Genomic DNA, 16,335 nt, shown 5'->3' with positions numbered 1-16,335 from the left:
CAATACTTCTTGTCTTTCCTATGATTTATAACAGTTCGTCATATCAATATTTCAACTTTGATAGTTTACAAAATCTCAGATTACAAATTATCCCAGACAGTTGGAGGAGTTTTGTTTTTTGTTTGTTTGTTTTTTTTTTAACTAATAAATATTCCAATTTGTCATCGGTTGGGAATATCACAATAACGATAACCTGATGGATGGAATCAATATGATTATAATGATCTCAAGAGTTTATGCTGAATGACATTCTAGAAATATTGATACAAGTTGAATCAATCATACAAAAGGAACCAAGATGAGATTGAGATTTATTTCTGACCCCTCTGTCATTCCAGGAGTGATTTAGACCTGCCTACTGTTACGAAAAATTCATAGAATTACGAAATTTTGCCTCTGATTTCTTAACTTTGTGAGCATTACTAGGTCGTTAAAACTTATTGATGATAAAAGTTGATGCCAGACTACATAATTTTAAGGATTTTGAAGTCTTATTCAATCCTTTTGAAGGTAAATTGTGGATTTCTAAAGTTAACTATTGCGACTACAATTTATGTATTTCCCAAAATTTATGATTATTTAGATTTTCAAGTAGACAAGTCTGGTAATTGGATGGTGATTGGGTAGCTGGGTTTGATAGATCTGGTGGAAAGTACTTTGCGATAGTATGGCTTCTTATCCAAAGGGTAGCAACCAATTGCAATATTCCCATTTCACGCTATAGAAACAAGGATAAACTTCAGCTCCTCAAGCCTAATTGCTCTTAAGGACTACTCTTTAATTAATCACATATTTATGTCAATTAGACCAACAAACCAAACAAAAACGTATTGATAGCATGTTATTGAGGTCACTTTTCCTCATAAGATCCAGAATTATCCATCTATTCAGAGATTTTTATTTTGAATTAAAAATTTGAAAACTAAAAATAAAATGTGCTCCTTTTCACGTGATATCGTTAGATACCATTGCCTTGGATTAGATGATCCGTCAAACAAACAACTGTTGCCTACAGGATCATTCACGGTGGCCTAAGTGAGCAAACTGAGGGGTTGATAATCTTTAATTGAAAATAATAATTCTGAATAGCATCATTTTGTTTTGTTGCATTCAATAAATAATTTTGTGAATATTTTTCTGTTCCCAGGCAGAGAATTTGAATCCTCTGTCATCGATACCGAACGAACTCTATCTAGCAAAAGTGAGTCCATTTCTCAATTGTTTTATTTCATAGATAAATATAGTTTTGCTTTTATTCTGTTTGTGGCAAATAAATAACAACAACAATTTTTATATCATGACAAATTAGTGAGTTGAATATAGGAAGGGGTGTGTAAGAGGTGATTTGTTACAGTGAATGACATAATCAGTCGAATGGTGAAAAGGTTTGAACTGAGATATTACCAAGTTTAGTTAGAAGGTCAATTTTCATCAAAAATGAGTTCCTGTCATAAATGATTAAATCAACCCTTTTTGTACATCTTTGGGAAATATCAAAGATTAATTTCACTGCTAAATATTTTTTACAGCTAGTCAAGTTGAAAAAAAATGAAATTTGAAAAAAGTTGCTTGATACCTTTCCCATACATCTGACCATAACTTGATGAAATCACCCGATTTACTTCAAATAAAGATTAAAATGCTCTGGGGAGCATATTCTTTCAGAAAATGGGGAAAAAAATGCAATCCAAAATGTTCACCTTCCGATTGATTATGTCATGCACTGACACATTTTAAAATTTTTTGTACTTTAAAAAAACTTTTAATAATGTGGCAATGCCTGCACACCAACTGATCGGACTGCAATTGGTGCACCAGGCGATACGAGAGTTGAACGACGATATGTGTGTTAAGCGCTCTTGAGATTTCCTTCTTACTTTTTCACATTCAATACAATCTTGTTTATTCCTCCCATAGTGGGCAGGGAGGCACTGTGTCTTCTTTCCCTTTAATCCTTTTTCCAATTTGCTTTCTGTCTTTGTCTTGGAATGAGATTACTTGATTTTGTCCTGGGCCTGGCCTTGGTCTTTGGCTGGGAGGGAAACTGTCAAATGCATAGTTATTGTTTTGGGAGATGATATTTTTTTCCTTGTAAATCATCTCTCTGTTATGTATTATTATATTTGTTATTTTGAATGTAAAATGTAAGCATTTGGGTATCTTCCTCTTTGTTAGGTCTTGTGCTTGTGTCCTGATGAGACTTATAGGTAATCTCAAACTAAGTACATTGATGGTATGCTCTTGGAATCTACATCTGATCCCTATTTGCTCCCATTTCCCCTTTGTCTTCCTTTTTCTCGGGTGCTTTAACTGTAATTCTAGAATTTGACTATTCCATTTTATTCCTTTTTATTGGCACTGATATAACCGAAATGTGTTGCAAGCACCGTAAAACCCTTAAAAACAAACAAACAATCTTGTTTAATCATTTTTCCTTGCCACAATGTATTTCTCTTTTTTTTATACTAAATCTTAAAGTTCCATCTTTGTCCTTTTCCTCTTGCGTCGTGTTAGGCTTTCATTGCCAAGGGGGATTACAAGACAGCTGTAGACTACCTCAAGGCTGGAGACGAGCTCAAGAGTAAAACAGCAGATGTAAGTAGCTTTGTTTGGTTATTAAAATTTTTTAAAAATAAATTCCCGTGGGGGAAATTTGTCTCTAGGGTCTATTCCAGGGGAAAACTGGAATAACCCAGGCATCAGCCGTGGTACAGTGCCACAAAGTGAGCTAGGGCTAGGTGAGTTGCTCAAGGCTGCACAGCGCAGTAGGTGATCAAACTCGGTACCTTTCAGGTACGAAGCAAAGACCGTACTGCTGAGCCACTCTGCCCCTTAGTTATCCTTAGTATTCATCTCTCTCTCTCTCTCTCTCTCTCTCTCTCTCTCTCTCTCTCTCTCTCTCTCTCTCTCTCTCTCTCTCTCTCTCTCTCTCTCTCTCTCTCTCTCTCTCTCTCTCTCTCTCTCTCTCTCTCTCTCTCTCTCCATAACCCATTACACTACCCAATGAAACATCTATGACCTCAAACCCCCCCACCCATCAACACCACACCACACACAGCACACATAAACATACATTCACAAATGTCCAAGCACAAACACACACACACAGACACACTCACACACATGCACAACAAACCATCATCCGGAAACACACAAAACAATAATCAGCTCCAACTGAAAATAACCGCATTCCTCCCTGACACAACTTTACGTCATACCTCCCTGAAGAATCCATCTATATACCAGCGGATGGAGGAAACAGTGCTGTAGGAGGTATAAACCAAATGAGGCGAGAATAATAAATAATATCTATCTATATATCTACATATCTAACTTTTTCTCTCTCCTTGTACATTTTATCCAAAGTCTATAAAAATATATTATATTGTTTTTCCACAGGACCGAATAGCAAAAGACGAGATACAAAAACTCTACAAACAGTACAAATCCTATGCAAGCTAATGTCAACAATGAATCTCATTCTTATATAATTATATCTACTTTTGAATATATATGCAAATTTGTTTAGGTGTTTTTTTAAAAATCATTTGTTTGTGTGTGTGTGTATAAATATATACAGAGAGTGAGACAGAGAGATAGAATGAGAGAGAGAGAGAGAGAGAGAGAGAGAGAGGGAGAGAGAGAGAGAGAGAGAGAGAGAGAGAACGGGAAGGAGAGTCAGAGAGAGATAGAAAGGGAACTAAGGCCACAATTACACAAGAAGGTCACAAGAGAACTTTCTTATGCATATATTTTTTGGTTTGCTTTTTTTCTTTTGCCATAGATTTTAAACTAAAGTGTATCCATATTACATTGTACAGTCCACTTCTAATAATCACAATGATGATAATGTGCTTTGAACAGCTAAAGCATCGCGTTTTGTTTTATAACGTTTTTAGTCAGGTGTATGTTTGCAAAACATAACGAGACTTTATTGTGTGAAAATGGCTCATAGTGTGAAATGATAGACAAATGCATACCTGTAATAAAGTAGTCCAAAAAAAAAATATATATATATATAACAGCTTCAAAAAAAAAATTATTTTAAAAAGAACAAATACCAAACATAGAACATTTCAGGCTCAAAACTCTTCTTCATTGCTTTTGTTATTAGCTGAAGAAGAGTTTTGAGTCCAATACATTCCGTGTTTAGTATTTGTTTATTTTTTTTTTTTTTTGAAGCTGTTATATTCGTTTTTGTTTAGTATTTTTTGGTTTTGTTTTTTCTTTTTTTTTTACAGTCCACAGCTTCTAGCAGCTTTGTGTCACTTTGAAATGTATTCCTTGTTATTGTTTGACATTGTGAGCCAGTTTTAGTCCTGACACTTTCATCGTGTTTTGACTGGATCACTGAGACATTTTAAAGTTTTTAGCGTGAATGTTTGCCCATCGTTTATAATTGGATTCATAGATGGATGAGAAGTCAAATTTAGTTTAGAATTTGATTTGCACTCCAATTTGCTTAAATCCCCCCACCCGCTAAATATTATTAGAATGGGTATTATTTTTAAAAAGTAGTCCTTCAGAGCCATAGGCCCATGGAGCCGGAGTTTATCCCAGTTTCTATAGCGTGAAACGGACAATAGCAATTGCTTGCTACCCTTTTGGAAAGGGTGTTAGTCTATCGCAAAGTACTTTCTGCTAGATCTATCAGACCCAGCTACCCAATCACTGCTGGGTGGGCAAGCAGGGGGGGGGGGGGTGGTCAGAAAAAATCTCGACTGCACCCGGGATCAATCTCGGTTCCTTTGCTTGTGAAGTGAGTGCTCTACCAACTGAGCTAATGGGACCCCCAGAATGGGTATTAATAGTGATAAACTACTGTTTTGTCCTGAGTGGCTTGATCAACCGGTGGGGGGGAGAGTTGTGGTTTTGTGGATTTTTTTATTCGTGAAGACGCAATTACCCAAGCTCTACACTTGTATTGGTAATGAAAATGGTGAAAACAACAATGTCCTATATACACAACCTGTACTTTTATCTTACGCTTTTTCCATGTAATAAGCCCAATTTAGCGAGTTTTAAATAATAAATAACAAGATTAGTTTATAGTAATGTTATCAAATGTGCTGATAGAATCAAAATGAAAAGGATTTTATTCTTCATAAGTGTAACAATAATTTATTTCTGTGATCTGATCTGAACACTTTTTGTGTCAACAAATGCTTTGTTATCCTTCTTTCCTCTTTTGAGAAATTATGTTAATTTTTTATATGTTTATATGGTTAAATTATGTCTGTGATATTGATATTATAGCATCGTTATCATCATCATCATCATAAATCATTATCATCATGGCCTCTAAATTTTTATGTTTCAAAAGTTTATCATGATAATCATTGTCGTCGTCATCATCATTATCATCATAACGTCTAAAACCTTATATTCAACAAACTTATCATCATCATCATTGACGTCAATCCACCACGTCTTCCAAGGATGAGAACACTCTACCCACTCTGCCATACCCGCTGTTAAATCACCTTGTTCTACGTTTGGCTTGATTATTTTGTTTTTAGTTACTTTTATCAATGGATAGACTAAGAGGGAGGGAGAAAGAAAGGGAGAGAGGGAGTGAGAAAGGACATTATACACAGCACAAGATGCAGTTACTTGAGACTTCTGAAAAGTCGCAGGGTCCCAGACTATTAGAAAGATGAATTTTGAGATTTGTTCACTGTAAGATATCGTATAATAATGTATTCTCCAATAACGGAAGAGAAATAAATCCCAAATGCCACATTTGTGGCTATGAATTCAATCTAAAAGCATCGGGTTCATCCCGAAATAACACCGTTTTGAGATGGTGAGTGACATTTGAAGATTTGGAGGTCACACATGACTCATCACCTCAAGCCAGTGAAACGAGTTTTTGTGTGGAAATCTGAATTCATAGACAAGGTGCTAAACTTGTGTCAGATTTGTTTCTGCATGAGCTTTTTCTATAGTGCAATATCCACTAAACGTGCTCAAAGCGTTTTATAAGGGGTCCCAGACCAACAGCAACACGTAGCATATAGAACAAGACATGACGTCTTTTAGGCGATATTACATTTTTTTTCGAACGGAGATAACGCTGTTAACGGCCAGGTATTCATTTTACACCTGAGTACAGTGAGAAAATGTGAGTATGAGCCTTGTCCAAGGACTCAAGAATGTGCCGAGCAAGCCTCGAACCCAGGACCTTCTGATCCAAAAGAGAGTGTCATCCCACTAGACCACATAGCCACACATACGGCTTTGTGGTCTTGTGTTATGACACATGGGCGCTGGAAGCTCCAAGATTCAAGTACCTGTCTGAGCAGCACATAGTTCGAGTCCTTGCAAAAGTACATAAGCTCTCGTGAGAGGGTGCTATAGAAGAGGAAAGCGTTATTTGAAATTCTATCCTCACTGAAATCTTGTGATCTTAGCTCTCTCGAGTTCGTATACATGGAAAATCGAATACAAATTTGTTTGATTTTCAATGAGAGTGAACTTTAGACTTAATTCATCTTTTATCAAATTAAGGATATCATTATTACCAGTTGAGTCATAAATTGTTGTATCCTGGCCATCATTATTACCAGTAGAGTTATAAATTGTATCATTGCCATCATTATTACCAATAGGGTCATATATTGAGGTGTCATGGCTATCATTATTACCAGTAGAGTCATAAATTGTCGTGTCATGGTCATCATTATTACAAATAGGATAGGGGCATATATTGTCGTGTCATGGCCATCATTATTACAAATATGATAGGGGCATATATTGTCGTGTCATGGCCATCATTATTACCAATAGGGTCATATATTGAGTTGTCATGGCCATCATTATTACCAATATCATAATCATTTGTCGTATCATAGGCTTCTTTAATTATTATTCTTTACAATGTACATAATATTACAATATGTGTAATCGAATTCAAATGAGAAGACATTCCCTGATGTATAGTACTGGTGGGGACCTAGTACTAGTATACAAGTATTGTAAAAAAACAAAATACGGCCTGAATATATCAATGAAATATCAAGTTTAGTTAGGCACTTTGATAAAATTTTCAATCTCAAAATATCTTGCTTTGACTCAGTCAGGGGGATGGGACTTGAAAAAACATAAAATTTGATACTTTATATGTTTCTCTACGACCTACGGTTCCAGAGTTATTTATATTTTTCTATTGAAACTTTTTGTCAATTTTACAGAGAGAATCTGTGATCTCACTGCTGCCTCAAAACCAGCATCTCGCGGCGATCGGGAAATTTTGAGTTTTACAGTCAACATGGCCCACTTATTGTTTTCAGTAATTTGTTTCATATAAAAATAAATGGCAAGTGTGAGGTATCATTTTAATGGTCAGAAAATAAGCTTTATTTTCATATAAATCATTTTCATGGATGAAAAGTATGGAAAAGATTAAGGATAAATGAAAATGGAAAAAAATATGAGGTTTTTGTCCTAAAAAGTGGGGTTGATGGCGGAAAAAAAATAAAATAATGAGCGAGTGTCTCAATGTTGATGAAATTTGGCAGAGATATTCTTCAATTAATTGTCTATCGATGTATGAAGTATAATTAAAATGTATCCATAATTTAAAAAGTTCTTATAATTCAAATATTTATAAATTTTTATTACATAAGCTTTCTGAGAAATACAATCAAGAATTAAGAATGAAATACACCGTTAGAAAGCTTGTTTTGTGCCCTTTATAATGATACCAAAGTTAGTCACATAGGTTCACAAATAACGCCATGGTGACCAAAACAGTAAAGGGTCAAAAATAAAGTTCCAAAAAACGAGTTTCACCTTACAGTGAGCCTATCGGCGGCCACTGGACTGGAGTTATCAAAGTGCCTAGTTTAGTCTCAAACTAAATCAGTTTTCTTTTTGGATGTTTTTTGCTTTTGTGTGAATTTGTAATTTATTTGAGTTTTGTTTGTTTTTGTTTGTTTTTTTTTTTTGTTTTTTTTGTTTCGTTTCTTTCTTGTTTTTATTTGTTGAGTTTTTGTATTATTGTTTTCTGTTTTGATACATTTTTTATTTCTTCTATGAGACCAATTCACGTGCTGGGGTACCTGATACTGTTACGTCAATTATAATTGATGAGATAGCTGATGTGTTATTTTGTCATCGATGCTATTAGAATTCTCGCTATAGAATGTAACAATTAACAATAATAGTAAGCATATTTCCTGGGTGGGGTTTCTGACCTCCCATACTGGGTGGGGATCCTGACCTCCCATAGCGGGCAGGGAGGTACACACTATGTCTTCTATCCCCATATATCTATTTTCCAACATGCTTTCTGTCTTTGTCTTGGAATGAGATTACTTGGTTTCGTTCCTGGCCCTGTTCAGGGTCCTGGCTGGGAGGGAAACAGTCAAGTGCATAGTTATTGTTTTGGGAGATGATATTTTTTCCTTGTAAATCATCTCTGTTATGCATTGTATTATGCTTAGTTTACATATTATATTATATAATTTGTAAGCATTTGAGTGTGTTCCTCTTAGTTCGGGCCCGTGCTTGTGTCTGGATGAGACTTTTAGGTGATCTCAAACTAAGTACTTTGATAGCGCGCTCTTGGAATCTACATCTGTTTCCTATTTGAACCAATTCCCCTTTGTCTCACCTTTTCTTTTGTGCTTTAATTGTAATTCTATAACTTTTTACTATCCCATTTTCTTTTTACTGGCGCTTATATGACCTTAATGTGTTGCAAGCGCCGTAAAACCCTTAAAACAAAACAAACGACCTCCCATAGTGGACAGGGAGGTACATACTGTGTCTTCTATCCACTTATATCTGTTTTCCAACATGCTTTCTGGTTTTGTCTTGGAATGAGATTACTTGGTTCTGTCCTGGCCCTGGTCGGATACCCTAGCTGAGAGTGGGGGAAACAGTCAAATGCGTAGTTAGTTTTGGGAGATGATATTTTTTTCCTTGTAAATCATCTCTCTGTTCTATTGTTTTGTTGACATATTATATATGGTCTGTAACTGTAAACATTTGAGTGTGTTCCTCTTAGTTGGGACCCGTGCTTGTGTCTGGATAAGACTTTTAGGTGATCTCAAACTAAATACTTTGATGTGTGCTCTTGGAATTTACATCTGTTCCCTATTTGAACCAATTCCCCTTTGTCTGTCTTATTCTTGAATGCTTTAATTGTAATTCTAGAACTTTTTACTATCCTTGTTCTTGTATGTTTTATTTGCTGCTTTGTCTGACAGTTTCAATCACGTTTTTTCAATTCTTTTTACCTAAGGTAATGTTTGTAACCATGCCACTGGTGTTCTGAACATTGTATCTCATTATGAAACAGTACCCATTTTATTCAACTTATTTATGGTGTTTTATTGATGCAATTAGTTATCTAAAATACTCACAACATCCGAGTCCGGATTTAACGTGCCAGCGTACAAAGCTATGTTAACTTTAAACGTTTATAGTAGTCTGGATAATACAATATAGTGAAAACTACTCATAAAAATGACAGGCTAAAAACAATAATAAAGAGCTGAGTGACGTCAACTTCGTTATTTCTATCGGAAGACTTGATGCCTTGTCTAATCTGAAAACCCATCAAAATTCTTCTTCTTTTTCTTCTTCACAAATGTCTGTTTCTCTAATCTTAAATCAACATTCAACATCGAACTTATATTTTTTCATTTATTTTTACTGTCATTATTTTTACCTCTCTTACTATATACATTTTAATTCATTTTATTAATATTTTGTTTCTGTTTCTTTATGTCGCTGTTGTTAGTGTTATGTCTTGTGTGGGTTTTTCACCCCCACAAAGTTAAATTATATTAATATTACGTTTTTAGAATTATTTTTCACACGCTTTTGATGTATCATATATCAAATTATTGCACGACACAAACAACCGTTTGTTGTATTGTCTTCAATTTGTCTTCACTGTTCTTATATGAGACCCACCGTCTCAAAACGGTATGTTATATTTCTGAATGATTTGGACCCTTAGACTTTTATGTGATCTCAAATTAAGTACTTTGATAGTGTGCTCTTGGAATCTACATCTGTTCCCTATTTGTACCATTCCCCTTTGTCTTACTTTTAATTGTAACATCCAGAGTGTTTTTATTATCCAATTTTCTTCCTTTTTCTTTTGGCGCTGATATAACCTGAATGCGTTGCACGCGCCGTAAAATCTATAAAAACAAAACAAACAGACTGTAAAGTGAACTCAAACTCAGTCAATTGATGGTACGCTCTTAATAAATATACTTCTATTCCCCTTTTCAACAATTCCTCTTTATCTTACTTTTCCTTGGGTCCTTTTACTTGCGAATCGAATTTTTTTTTTAATACTGTCTCTTTCTTTTTTTTTTTAACCTCAGGAATTGGAGACACCCAATGTTTGTCGTCACTTTGCCAGTTTAGATGTATCTCCATCTTTTAAATACGACAATAAACAGGTCTAGGGATATTGCCCTTTAAAAAAATGAATAAATAATTAAATAATAAATAAATAAATAAATATATAAGTTTTAAAAAAAAAACGGAAAAAAACTTGATTTTATATGACTAAATAACCCTGGTACACTCTTAGATAGGGGAATTTTTTTTATACTGTCATTTTCTTCCCTTTTATTAGCGCTGATATGAGCTAAATTTGTCACAAGCGCAGACCTGCCAACCCTGAAAATTTAAAAATTCGTAGTTTTTCGGAAATAAAAATAATATCCAAAATAGTTAACTTTATAAATCAACAATTTACCATCAACAGGGTTAAATAACACTTCAAAATCCTTTAAATTATGTGGTTTTACTAGATTCATCTTTCGTTTACAATAAGTTTTCAGGACTTATAGATATGCTCATGAATTATGAAATTAAGGCCAAAATTTTGTAATTCTACGAATTTTTCGTAGTAGTAGGTCTGCAAGAACTGTAAAACACTAACAAATATAAAACATGACAAATCATTCGGACATAAATCCGCGTTGAGACGATGGGTTACATATTGTATATCTTATAGCAGTTATCATGAAATGAAATTCTATATTCTTTTTTATATACTAGTAAAAAGCCCGCAATTTCGCGGGGAAAGAAATATTTTCATTCGATATTGCCAGAATCATTTTCTTGATTAGCTTGATTACGATTAGATGCACATTTTAATCGATGTGCTTGTCGTCGCTGCCATGCTTTATTCGACATGATTTTAGTTTATCAGTCAGTAGATATCAATATCAATAAGTCGCAAGTCTTACCACGCTTTACTTGGGAGTGCTTTGCACTACCTTCAATACTTCACAAATTAAAATGGCGGCCGAGAATCAAAACAATGGTCAAATTAGGAAATTTTGAACTTTCACAAATCTATCAAGGTTTGTTCTATATTTTTTTAAAACGCTTTTATATGATGACAAATTAAATAAACGCCTGACAAAAGATCAACGGTGAAAATACAAATTGAATGAATACTGGGGATGTAGAAGCTTTCGGAAAATCTCCACTTTACTTATGTGAGGTCAAATGAAAATCTGAAGCGGACGCGAAAAATATCATGTCCCCGAATCTGTCTACTTTTGGTTTGTTCGGGCTAGAAGCTAGACAGAACCAATTGACAGTTTGCCGAAACGTTTAACTAAATATTTCCCAGGGCAATAATTATGACATCGATGGCATAAAAACGACATGAATATCAGCAGTAATATTAGTTGATGTTGTTTATCGGTGAAACTTGTTTAAAATTTCTGTAAATCCGAATACCGTCATGTGAATAAGTGAATTATATCACTATGAATGCCACGATTTGCTGAAAAAATGCCAATCTGACAGTTCCTAACAAACACACCCCCCCCCCCCCCCCCCCCCCCCCCCCCCCCCCCCCTTGCTCAGGAATTTCTCTACTTGATGGACCCCCCCCCCCCCCCCCCCTTTTTTTTTTATTTCTTCAACGCAACCACATTCCAAAACACACAAACACACACATGTATACACAACACACACACATACACACACACGCACACATATAAACATACACACAATGAGAACACACTACTACATAACAACACTGATCACCGCTAAATCAACACAACGGAAGTAAGGACTCTACTAACTAGGGGAATTAGGGACACAAAACCCCCGAATTGTGCAAATTAGTGATGAAAGCATGAATTTTTTATGAAAAAAAGTTCGTGCTCTAAGGTTTAAATTGTGATATAGAACCACTTTCTCATCACTCCAAGAGCTAAGATATCAGCAATTTAAATCGTGTAAAAATTCACGGTGGTGATGAAACTTGCCGCCTTCACAACGACATTTTGCTTTGGTGTCAAAAGGTCACAGACTACGTCATCGGTACCGAGTACACATGTACACTGTTGCTTTAATCGAAATCGGAAGTATAACTTATCATTTATTCATAACATACAACTTATCAAATTCATTCATTTACCAAGAGAGTAACATAATTTTTAAAAGTATTTATTTTTAATCCAAAAGTATACCAATTTGGTTATTTCAAATTTTACCGTCATTGGAACGCGGAACATGAGATTGTGAAATCGAAGAAATCAAACTTTTGGTGGTCGAATACGAATACGAAAAAAAAATATATTTTTTCCCCTCTCATATCTTTTGTATAGAGCAGTAAAGTTAGGTGCCCCAAACGTAAACAATAACAAGTTGCTAGTGATTTCCGTTAGGGACCGGAATAATTTACGCACAATATAGGTCTCCCAATTTGTAGTTTGAGTTGTAGGCAATACACTTTCAGTATTGAAAATATGTTTACATAAAATCTAACAGTTGCAGAAATAATAACATAAGGCTAAATTATTATGAAAATCAGGCTCCGAATAATTCTCGTTTTGTTCACACCAGCGCAATAATTTGCTCTGGTCTAAAAATAGATAGACTGTAACTTTTGATAAATTTTAGAAAATTTTACCTTTTGTTCCATAAAATATCCATATCTAGACATTATTTGATGCATGATCGAGTATTTATGAATATGTGTTTCTTTTGCCACCTAACAGCCAAATTTTAAAGGTTATTTTTTTCTATTATTTACATTGGAACGTGAGCTGTCAAGACAGGAACATGTGGTTTGCCACGTGCTTCTCGACCTTTGTTTACGTTTGGGGCACCTAATTATACTGCTCTATTCCGATAGCTTTCAAAGAGTATAATCTTTATTTTCTTAATGTCTTATTAAATTAGAATTATTTGAAAATAATAGACTCCCGCTCATATGAAGGTATCTATAAACAATGCATCGCATTCTGCGGTTGCTAGTTGTGTCGACTGCTTTCGGGTCGGCGAGGTCACGAAACGGTGTCTACTTGAACTCTGTCGCCTTTTACCCACCTCATATAATAATAATAATAATAATAATAATAATAATAATAATAATAATGATAATAATAATAATAATAATAATAATAATAATAATAATAATAATAATAATAATAATAATTAGCAGCATACCGAACACCTAGATATCGCTTAAGCATCAATGTTTATTTGTCACACTAATTCAACAGTTATGTTATTATTGTGGTTTGCGTAATAATATGGTTAAAATCAAATATCAGGTTGAAAATGTCCGTATCATCATCTTCTTTAACATGACCGTCATGAACCGCCTCAACCCCATCACCAACAATCTCGTGATCAAGTCACTTAACCCATTAAATCATGGCGTTGACAATGTACTAAATCTTGTACTAACTACTAAAAATAATATAATGGCAAAGTGCAGTATTGAGGTGGATTGGTCAAAATGATTAATTTGTCAAGAGGTAAAAAAAAAAAAATTTGAATGCCCAGCTCTGTCAAAGCGTAAATATTGTGGTCAATGGTACGTGACTTTTGTAGCGTCGCGTTCTACCAGATATGGTGTTAAGACTTTTAACGGATTAGCAAATGATAGTGGCAAGCTAGATTTGTCTGTTGAAGACCGATCTGAGGGTACACTGGAGGTCCTGAAGCAAAACGATACCAAATGGCACAAATTCTGTCGCTCTTGATATACGGCCACAAAAAATCAGATGGCTCGCTGTGAAAAATGAGAAATCACAAGAAAACTTGTCAAATTGTCCCGATCTAGACAATCTCTCATCATCCCATTGTCCAAGGAGGCAGAATATGCGTTTTCCCTCAGATGCCGTTATCACAAGAAATAGGACACATTGTATGCTTTGCAACAATAAGATGAAGCTTCCCTCCATTCAATAATGACAAAAGACTTGAACGAAAATATCCGCGTGCTGCTGAAATTATAAACGATGTCAAGATTCTCTCCATGTTCTCAAATAGCGATTTGATTGCGCAAGGAGTTCATTATCAGAAGATTTGTCATGTCCGTTTTATGAACATCAAAAAATGCTGAATATTACCAAAACAAACAAAGTTCTATTTTTGCTGTTGCTGAAATTGTTTCTTCTTCTTCCTCTTCCTCTTCAAGCTGAAACTTCCTAGTGGAAGGCTCAGCAGCAGCTTACCCAATTGTTTTACTGGGAGTTATCCAAATTGTTACTAAGTCGTGTAGTTGAGGGCAGAAACGAGTGAAGATGGTAGTCCACTCTAGATTGTGGCAACATAAATTTGCCAGGTTTCCTCTTGTTCTGTTGGAGGCCATGTAATGACACCTGGCCTGGTTTTTCTGACCTTTGTAAAATACATTTAGTTTATTCTTCTCTCTCCTTTCCTTCAATGGTTCCAAATGGGGTGTTATATATGGCTTTGATTTGTTTGAGGATTTTGTTGAACGAATTTTATAGCTTTTTTTTATTGATTCTATTTACCAAATTTCGGATGTGTGATCGGGATATTATACCTTACCGCTTTACTCGAGTGTTGGTCTAACATAAACTTTATAGCATATCTCTTTTATGGTTACCTTGTAGCCGAAGAGGTTTCTTCTCAAGAATCCCAGAGTGGAGTTTGCCTTCCTGTGTATGTTTGCAATGTGGTCTTTCCAGGTCAGGCGATTGTTTATCGTTACTCCGAGATACCTTGCTAGTGTGTTCTGTTGTGTATTATCTTTCTTTTATTGGTAATTTTCTGGAACCAAGGTACCGATGAAGAATTTCGGAAACTTTCTTATGCCTTATTGGTCTGTACAAAAGGCTGTCATCCGGAAATAGTTGAGTTCCTAGCGACAATCTTTAAGTTTAAGGCACAAGAGGGGACCCATTACGGTACCCAGGGACACACCTGTAGTACTAGAGCTGAGTCATACATTGCTCTTTCAGTTTTTACCATTAGTGAGAAAATCCATTATCCAGTCGTGTGTGTTACTCATGATTCCATATCTCCACAGTTTAATATTAATAGCCAAAGTATGGTAATTGACTTTATGATTTACTAAAGTCTAATAAAATAGCATCTGTTTGGAGTTGTTTTATTCATGTTTTCTGTTAGGTTGTTGCAAGTTGTTATTCGTTGTGTTTCACAAAAGCGCTCCTTTTTGGAGCGATGCTATATATAAAACATTCAAGTATAGAACAGAGCAAAGAGAGAGAGAGAGAGAGAGAGAGAGAGAGAGAGAGAGAGAGAGATAGAGAGTCCATAAATTGCCAGAATTAATCAAGATGTATAGCAAAGAATGCTGTGAATGAGGTTGCACCCAGTCGTATGTTCACCCAATCAGGTTCAGAGACAGACTCCAGCCGGTCCTACCAGGCCTCGACAGCTAACCTCAGGAAAGGAAACATTTTTAGCCTTCAATAAGACAACATATGGTTTTCTTTAACATACTGCCATGGAAAAAGCTGACAACTAGGCGTTGGCTTATCTTGCGCCGTTATACTAATTCAAAGAGATCAGGATAAATTAGAAAAGGCTGCTGTTGACTGTTGAATTCTCTCAAGACTCCCAAGAAAAATGTGTTCCACAGTCATTTGTCTAATAAATATGATGTTTGTTGGATTCTAATCATCTAAAAATGTGAATATACGTCACCAAGAAAGTCTTTCGTTTTCGAATTTAATAGTTACCAACATCACCAAAATCACTACCACTATCACCACCACCACCTCATCATCATCATCATCGTCATCATCATCATCATCATCATCATCATCATCATCATCATCCCCACCACCATTATCAATACTACTATCTCCATAATCACATCATCATCATCATCATCATCATCACCACCACTACCATCACCACCACCACAACATCATCATCAACATCATCCTGATCATCATCATCATCCCTACCAAGATCACCACCACCACCACCTCATCAACATCATCACCATAATCACTACTATTATCACCACAATCACCTCATCATCATCATTATTATCACCAACATCACTTCCACCATCATCTTCACCACGATGACGACCAACACAACACA

The 16,335-nt window shown here is 35.3% G+C and overlaps 1 protein-coding gene across 3 annotated transcripts in view; it reads left to right on the top strand.

Moving 5' to 3' along the window:
• The window catches only part of LOC144962647 (regulator of microtubule dynamics protein 1-like), a 32,812-nt gene extending 22,938 nt beyond the window's left edge, over nucleotides 1-9,874 (top strand). For 2 of the 3 annotated variants that reach the window (XM_078895754.1, XM_078895753.1), the window contains 3 exons: nucleotides 1,148-1,201; nucleotides 2,515-2,595; nucleotides 3,400-9,874. In XM_078895754.1, the coding sequence (XP_078751880.1) occupies nucleotides 1,148-1,201; nucleotides 2,515-2,595; nucleotides 3,400-3,462 (198 nt within the window). In that variant the 3' untranslated portion in view covers nucleotides 3,463-9,874. The remainder of the gene's footprint in view (nucleotides 1-1,147; nucleotides 1,202-2,514; nucleotides 2,596-3,399) is intronic. The other variant, XR_013643504.1, reaches the window with a different exon arrangement.
• The last annotated feature ends 6,461 nt before the right edge of the window (nucleotides 9,875-16,335 follow it).

This window comes from Berghia stephanieae, chromosome 1 (genome assembly GCF_034508935.2).
Source record: "Berghia stephanieae isolate SIO BIC M18660-M18661 chromosome 1, UCSD_Bste_1.3, whole genome shotgun sequence".
Taxonomy (NCBI): Eukaryota; Metazoa; Mollusca; class Gastropoda; order Nudibranchia; family Aeolidiidae; genus Berghia; species Berghia stephanieae.
Note: the sequence above shows the minus strand (reverse complement) of the source record. Positions and strands in the feature narration are given on the sequence as shown.